Source organism: Perca fluviatilis, chromosome 5, assembly GCF_010015445.1.
Source record: "Perca fluviatilis chromosome 5, GENO_Pfluv_1.0, whole genome shotgun sequence".
NCBI classification, from domain to species: domain Eukaryota; kingdom Metazoa; phylum Chordata; class Actinopteri; order Perciformes; family Percidae; genus Perca; species Perca fluviatilis.
This window is the reverse complement of record NC_053116.1, coordinates 43193983-43202558: the sequence shown is the minus strand read 5'-3', so window position 1 is coordinate 43202558 and position 8576 is coordinate 43193983. Positions and strand designations below refer to the sequence as shown.

The 8576-nt window shown below is 47.2% G+C and overlaps 1 protein-coding gene across 1 annotated transcript in view; it reads right to left on the bottom strand.

The window, feature by feature from the left end:
• Positions 1–429: 429 nt before the first annotated feature.
• Positions 430–8576, bottom strand: part of LOC120559837 (PHD finger protein 20-like) — a gene marked incomplete at its 5' end in the record, with an annotated part of 18170 nt that continues 10023 nt past the window's right edge. Inside the window, 7 exon segments of the mRNA XM_039801869.1 lie at positions 430–679; positions 771–1035; positions 4507–4669; positions 5014–5209; positions 5299–5398; positions 5735–5877; positions 7292–7378. Of these exon segments, the coding sequence (XP_039657803.1) occupies positions 543–679; positions 771–1035; positions 4507–4669; positions 5014–5209; positions 5299–5398; positions 5735–5877; positions 7292–7378 (1091 nt within the window).

Below are 8576 nucleotides of genomic sequence, written 5' to 3'. Positions count from 1 at the left end.
AATGTCTCCAAACTTACCTCAATTATTACTTGTCTCCTGCTAGTTATTCTACAGCACTTACTTTAAAAAATAAGTTAAATTAATAAATATTTTTGTGTGAGTCGTCAGAGACACGACTCACTCAAAGACTCACTCAGAGACAAGACTCACTCAGAGACACGACTCACTCAAAGACTCACTCAGAGACAAGACTCACTCAGAGACAAGACTCACTCAAAGACTCGCTCAGAGACTCACTCAGAGACTCACTCAAAGACTCGCTCAGAGACTCACTCAGAGACTCACTCAGAGACTCACTCAGAGACTCACTCAGAGACTCGCTCAGAGACTCGCTCAAAGACTCACTCAAAGACTCGCTCAGAGACTCGCTCAGAGACTCTCTCAGAGACTCACACTCTATGAGTCTCTCTCTCTATGAGTCTCTCTGTACAAGTCTCTCTCTCTCTGCCAGTCTGTCCCTCTGCCCCGCCTGTCTGAGTGTCCGGTTGTCAGAGACAGCAGGGTCAAAGGTCAGGGCTCAGAGTTCGGGGGGGTGACAGGTGTCAGCGCCACACTGATAGGTGTCTCACGGTGCACAGGTCCTGCAGCAGCCGCCTGATTCGCTGTTTGAGCTGCGGGAGGCGGGACAAAGGGTCCGGAGGTTCCAGCTCTCCCGAGTGGTCCAACCAGGACTCCAACACTGCAGAGAGAGAGATAATATTAATATCAATGATATATAATGTTGAGTGTGTATGATCAGCCATGTCTCCTCTAATGATGAAGGCTGTTACCATCGAGCTCTCTCTCGATCAGGTCCATCCTGGAGCTGATCTGGTGGTGGACTGACTCCACGTGATCCAGCAGGTTCAGCCGGCACTCGGCCTCGGAGGCCACACGAGGCTCCACCGGCTGCTGAGGGGGGGTGTGTGTCTGATGGTGTGTCTGAGTGTGTGTCTGAGGGTGTGCACAGCTGTCTGTGTGTGTGCAGTGTGTGTCTGTGTTTGTATCTCCCGTGGCATCAGCTGGTTTGGTGTCGACATCTTCAGACTTTATTTCCTACAGAAACAGAACCAGAACATCACGTCACACAACAATTATCACCAACGAAGAAACTCATCAAACGTGGGGCAGCAACCCACGATTATTCACGTGGATTCATGTGTGGATCATTTTCTGGATGAATGGATTAGTTGTTTGCTGCCTGGATGTAACTACCAGACTGGCTGGATGTAACTACCAGACTGGCTGGATGTAACTGCCAGACTGCCTGGATGTAACTACCAGACTGTCTGGATGTAACTGCCAGACTGGCTGGATGTAACTACCAGACTGGCTGGATGTAACTACCAGACTGTCTGGATGTAACTGCCAGACTGGCTGGATGTAACTACCAGACTGTCTGGATGTAACTGCCAGACTGGCTGGATGTAACTACCAGACTGTCTGGATGTAACTACCAGACTGTCTGGATGTAACTACCAGACTGTCTGGATGTAACTACCAGACTGGCTGGATGTAACTACCAGACTGGCTGGATGTAACTGCCAGACTGGCTGGATGTAACTACCAGACTGTCTGGATGTAACTACCAGACTGGCTGGATGTAACTGCCAGACTGGCTGGATGTAACTACCAGACTGGCTGGATGTAACTACCAGACTGGCTGGATGTAACTGCCAGACTGTCTGGATGTAACTACCAGACTGGCTGGATGTAACTACCAGACTGTCTGGATGTAACTGCCAGACTGGCTGGATGTAACTACCAGACTGGCTGGATGTAACTGCCAGACTGGCTGGATGTAACTGCCAGACTGGCTGGATGTAACTGCCAGACTGGCTGGATGTAACTACCAGACTGGCTGGATGTAACTGCCAGACTGGCTGGATGTAACTACCAGACTGGCTGGATGTAACTGCCAGACTGGCTGGATGTAACTGCCAGACTGGCTGGATGTAACTGCCAGACTGGCTGGATGTAACTACCAGACTGGCTGGATGTAACTGCCAGACTGGCTGGATGTAACTACCAGACTGTCTGGATGTAACTGCCAGACTGGCTGGATGTAACTACCAGACTGGCTGGATGTAACTGCCAGACTGGCTGGATGTAACTACCAGACTGGCTGGATGTAACTGCCAGACTGGCTGGATGTAACTACCAGACTGGCTGGATGTAACTACCAGACTGTCTGGATGTAACTACCAGACTGGCTGGATGTAACTACCAGACTGGCTGGATGTAACTGCCAGACTGGCTGGATGTAACTGCCAGACTGGCTGGATGTAACTGCCAGACTGGCTGGATGTAACTACCAGACTGGCTGGATGTAACTGCCAGACTGGCTGGATGTAACTACCAGACTGGCTGGATGTAACTACCAGACTGGCTGGATGTAACTACCAGACTGGCTGGATGTAACTACCAGACTGGCTGGATGTAACTACCAGACTGGCTGGATGTAACTACCAGACTGGCTGGATGTAACTGCCAGACTGGCTGGATGTAACTGCCAGATGTGGAAACTGCCAGACTGGCTGGATGTAACTGCCAGACTGGCTGGATGTAACTACCAGACTGGCTGGATGTAACTGCCAGACTGGCTGGATGTACACTAACCAGACTGGCTGGATGTAACTGCCAGACTGGCTGGATGTAACTACCAGACTGGCTGGATGTAACTACCAGACTGTCCGGATGTAACTGCCAGACTGGCTGGATGTAACTACCAGACTGTCCGGATGTAACTGCCAGACTGGCTGGATGTAACTACCAGACTGGCTGGATGCCGGCACTCTTTAACCAACATGGCGCAGCCCCTCACCAGTGTCTGTCCAGAGTGTCTCGTAGCTTGTAGCCCTCGGCAACAAGCCGTGTCTCCGTCACCATTTTTTACAGAAGCAGATTACTCTTTTCTGATTGACTATTAAGCTTAAGAGGCGTCACTAAGTGTAGTTCCTGTTGTCCAGTGGGGAACTTGAGACTGTTTATTCTTTAGTTGGGGGGGGGATCCTAAAGAGAAATGTTTATATTATATTATATTATATTATATTATATATATATATATATATATATATATATATATATATATATATATAAATAAAATATTCTTTAGTTGGGGGGGGGATCCTAAAGAGAAATGTTTATATTATATTATATATATATAAAAATATTCTTTGGTTGGGGGAGGGGGGATCCTAAAGAGAAATGTTTTGGTGTTGAGAAAAAAGACTCTCTTTGCTGCTCTAAGTGAAATGTATTGAGCTTAAGACATACTTCAGTTACTTTGTTTTGTAAAGATCAAACGGTGTGCAGCTCTAATATCTGATCCGTCAGCGGGACTCTGCTTCACACCCTCCGGCTGAGCTCGGCTCTAGGAAACAACAGCTCACGGTCGACTTCTGCATGAAACCAGACCGCAATACCTATTTCAGCTGGTTTTATTGTCTTTTTATGAATGTTTATAACAGGTTTTAAGTGCTCTCTGTCAGGTTTTATGTAAAGCATTTACCTTGAATTAAATCATGTGGAACAAACTCCCAGAAAACTGCAGCTTCATCTGAAACTATCGCTTCTTTTAAATCATCACTGAAGACTTTCTAATGCTGCCTTTCCTTAAATAATTGTTAATTTCTTACACTGCACATCCTGTATTATTCCACGTTTCTAACTGCTCTTTAATGGGTTATGTATGCGTCCCAGCTCTGGTGGTCCCCAGCCCTCCGGAGCAGATAGGCAGAGCTTCTATTGTTGCCGGACGCCGGAGAGCTCCGCAGCAATTCAGCACACGGCAGATAGTGCGGGACAGGAAGTGGAGCACAGAAACAAAATAAAACATCTGGTTAATTTTCAAAATAAAATCCAGTGTGCTCACGACGGATCATATTTCCTGCTCTCCACCTTGAACACACAGCTCAGAGCTGCTCCCCCTCTAGTCCTCTGGATGGAAACTAACTGGTGGTGGTTTGGTGGTTCTATTCTACGTGAATTTGTGAGATCTCGTTGGGTCCTCGCGAGATCTCGTGGGTCCTCGTGAGATCTCGTGACTACAGCTGTCAGTCATGGCAGCAGCCGTGCTGCAACTAATCAGGACCTGGTGGGTGTTGACGGACGGCCGAGCACGCAGCAGACTCGCAGCGGAGCCGGTCCACAACCGGTGGAAATTAGGCGTTAGCCTCCGGTCTGCAGCGCTCTGACAGCTGCATGTTTCCACCAATGAGACGAGACCGTGTTTACCGTGCGGCTGCTTTATTCTGAGTTTGTTCTGGAGAGGAAGGGGGGCTCCTGAACGATGAACGCTGAAGGAATCCTAACAAACAGGAGATGCTTGAGACTACAACTCCCATGATCCCATGCTTTACCACCCTCCCCACCTGCTTCTTTTCCTCTTGTTTAACCGTCTCAAAGAGAGTCAACATGAACCGCGTCAGTCGCAGAAACTGATGTGATGAAGAGCTTCTTTAGTTTTGTGTGTGAGAGTGAAACGAAGACGGCAGCGAGTGTAGATAACGGGACTCTCTTTGTTACCTTCCCCTCGGAGTTTTCCCATGATGCTCCAGGCTTCTGGTAGCAGTGCTCACTGCTGACGTAGCAGACGGGCGTCTCGGCTCTCGGGCTGGACGCCAGCCTCGGCCCGTCCTCTTGTCGCCATGGCAACCTCCACAGCTGCAGGTCAGGGTGGGACGGAGCGCTGTGAGCAAAGGGCGGAGGTTTGGTTTGGGGGGGGGGGCAAACAGGTCAATTCCTGCATTGTGGTGACAGTCTCTGCATCAATTTATGGAGCAAATGTCAGACAGACAGACAGGCAGACAGACAGACAGGCAGACAGACAGACTGACAAACAGACAGACAGACAGACATGTTGTGAGACAGACAGACAGACAGACAGACAGACAGACAAACAGACAGACAGTATGTGAGAGGGACAAACAGACAGACAGCATGTGAGAGGGACAGACAGACAGACAGCATGTCAGAGGGACAGACAGACAGTATGTGAGAGGGACAGACAGACAGACAGACAGACAGACTCACTGCAGCAGGCTGATCTTGAGCTGCAGGCTGCGGAGCACCTGTCCCAGGACGTGAGTGTGTGCCAGCAGGCTGCTGGTGTGAGAGATCTTGGAGGCGTTGATCTCAGAGTAGTTCTCCTTCACACACGACAGGCCGAACATGTGACCAGATATCAGCCAATCAGGTTCTGACAGGAACCGCTGAGCCCGCCTCCAGCCTGCACACACACACACACACATTATGGCATGTTTCCCTCTTATTTCTAACCTCTAGAAGAGTTAGGAGGAACGATGATGAAGCTCTTACCTGCAGAGTGTCTGCAGTAGTAGCAGGTGTAGTTGTGTGGGACGTTGTCTTCATATAAACCCATACAGGTGCCGTGCTGCCAGCACAGACACGACTCACACTGCAGACACACACACACACACACACACACACACAGACACACACAGACACAGACACACACACACACAGACACACACACACACACACACACACACACACACACACACACACACACACACACAGACACAAGGAAAGATTAGACCAGAACTTAGTTCAAAGTGTGTTTGAGGTTTGTTAAAGACAGAAACATGTAAAAAGCTGCAGTTAGTTTTCTATCTGCTCCTGTATAAGTGTGTGTGTGTGTGTATGTGTGTGTGTGTGTTCAGTGTTGTTATTGTCAATGTGTGTGCGTGTGTTAGTGTGTTGTATTAATAATGTGTGTGTGTGTGTGTCCTACCTGGATCATGAAGTCGTTCTCCTCGTCCACCTCACACACACACCTCACCAGCTCACACTCCTCTGTCTCCATAGCAACGGGCCAAGAGGATGTGTCCTCCCCGCTCTCCGCTGTGAGGGTCGACCAATCACTGCCGTCGTCAGCTGAAAGTCACACACACACACACACACCAGGTATACACACACACACACACACACCAGGTATACACACACACACACACACACACACACACCAGTCGTCACTTCTCTACGATCTACACTCTTCACACACACACCATGACTATAGACTGTTTAAATTACACAGGAACCCTCTCCAAGTCTTTTTAATATGTGTATGTGTGTGTGTGTGAGATAGTGTGTGTTTCTGTGTGTGTGTGTGTGTGTGTGTTTGGAATACCGGGTGTGTTATTGATTATGTATATATATATATATATATATATATATATATATATATATATATATATATATATATACATGAGTGTATGATGATATTGTGTTTATACCTGGTGTTGATATTATTATTATTGTTTTATTACTGGTTGATATTATTATTATTGTGTACCTGGTGTTATTATTATTGATATTATTGATATTATTATTACCTGGTGTGTTATTATTGGTGTTGATGATGATATTATTGTTACCTGGTGTGTGTGTCTGTGTGTTATATTATTACTGGTGTGTGTGTGATATTATTATTATTAGTACCTGGTGTGTGTGTGGTATTATTATTATTTGGTTATTGTTATTGATGTTATTATGATTATTGTTATTATTGTACCTGGTGTATGTATTATTGATATTATTATTATTTACCTGGTGTGGTGTGTGTGTGTGTGTACCTGGTGTGTGTGTTATTATTATTACCTGGTATTATTATTATTGATGTTATTGTATATGATTGGTGTGTGTATTATTATTATTGTATTATTACCCTGATTGGTGTGTGTGTGTGTGTGTTTTGTATACCTGATTGATTGTGTGTGTGTGTGTTGTTATTTGTATACCTGATTGGTGTGTGTGTGTGTGTGTGTATACCTGATTGGTGTGTGTGTGTGTGTGTGTGTGTGTGTACCTGGTGTGTGTGTGTGTGTGTGTGTGTGTTGTCCTGGTGTGTGTGTGTGTGTGTGTACCTGGTGTGTGTGTGTGTGTGTGTGTGTGTGTGTGTGTGTGTTGTGTGTGTGTGTGTTTTATTTTGTTTTTACCTGGTGTGTGTGTGTGTGTGTGTACCTGTGTGTGTGTGTGTGTGTACCTGGTGTGTGTGTGTGTGTGTGTACCTGGTGTGGTGTGTGTGTGTGTGTGTGTGTACCTGGTGTGTGTGTGTGTGTACCTGTGTGTGTGTGTGTGTGTGTGTGTGTGTGTGTGTGTGTGTGTGTGTACCTGTGTGTGTGTGTGTGTGTGTGTGTACCTGTGTGTGTGTGTGTGTACCTGGTGTGTGTGTGTGTGTGTGTGTGTGTACCAGGTGTGTGTGTGTGTGTGTGTGTGTGTGTGTGTGTGTACCTGGTGTGTGTGTGTGTACCTGGTGTGTGTGTGTGTGTGTGTGTGTGTGTGTGTGTACCTGGTGTGTGTGTGTTGTGGTGTTCAGAGGGCAGCTTCACAGTGATGGCAGGTTGGTCTGAGTTCTCATCATCGCTGCTGCCAAATCCTGACGGAAGAAAGAGACGCAGGATAAACACACAGTAGTCCAGACCTTCCTCCACAGGAGAGATGGGAGGACCACCTGCTCTGGTTGATTGGCATCTCTTTAGACCAATCACAATCCTAGTGGGCGGGGCTAAGCTCCGGACGGAGCCACGGTGCCTCTGCTAAATAGTCTCAGGAAGGAACTGGATCTGGTGGAACATGTGGTAGATAGTCTAGCTAGCTGTTAGACAGACAGACAGACAGACAGACAGATAGTCTAGCTAGCTGTTAGACAGACAGACAGACAGACAGACAGACAGTCTAGCTAGCTGTTAGACAGACAGACAGACAGACAGACAGACAGACAGTCTAGCTAGCTGTTAGACAGACAGACAGACAGACAGACAGACAGATAGTCTAGCTAGCTGTTAGACAGACAGACAGACAGACAGACAGTCTAGCTAGCTGTTAGACAGAGACAGACAGACAGACAGACAGATAGTCTAGCTAGCTGTTAGACAGACAGACAGAGAGACAGACAGATAGTCTAGCTAGCTGTCTGGATTTACCCTGCAGAGATCTGAGGAGCAGTTAACCATAGTCCTCACAAATCCACCGGAGGTTAGAACCCCGACACAGAGACAGAGGAAGGAGACAGACATCTGGGCTAAATGAAGGACATCTGGGCTAAATGAAGGACATCTGGGCTAAATGAAGGACATCTGGGCTAAATGAAGGACATCTGGGCTAAATGAGGGACATCTGGGCTAAATGAGGGACATCTGGGCTAAATGAGGGACATCTGGGCTAAATGAGGGACATCTGGGCTAAATGAGGGACATCTGGAGGACCTTCTCATATAGACTAGTGGAACAGTGACAGGATGTCATCACTGAACCGCGCGAGTCTCCCTCTAGAAACATGACAGCTACAGCAGCTTGGGAAATAGCATTATGGGCTGGACTGAACGAGATGAGACGAGAAGCTAACGTTAGCGAGCCCTGCGCCCCCTGACTCCCCGCAGCAGGACACGTTTTCTAACGTTACGGTTTAAAACGTTCTCCGGCTTTCCTCTCACAACTAACGATATAACACAACGTAGTAATGGCCTCTCTGAGTTTCATACTGTTGCCAAACTGAGTGTAAAATGTCTTATTCTAAAGAACCAGCTTTTTAATACGTGTGTGTGTGTGTGTGTGTGTGTGTGTGTGTGAGAGTGT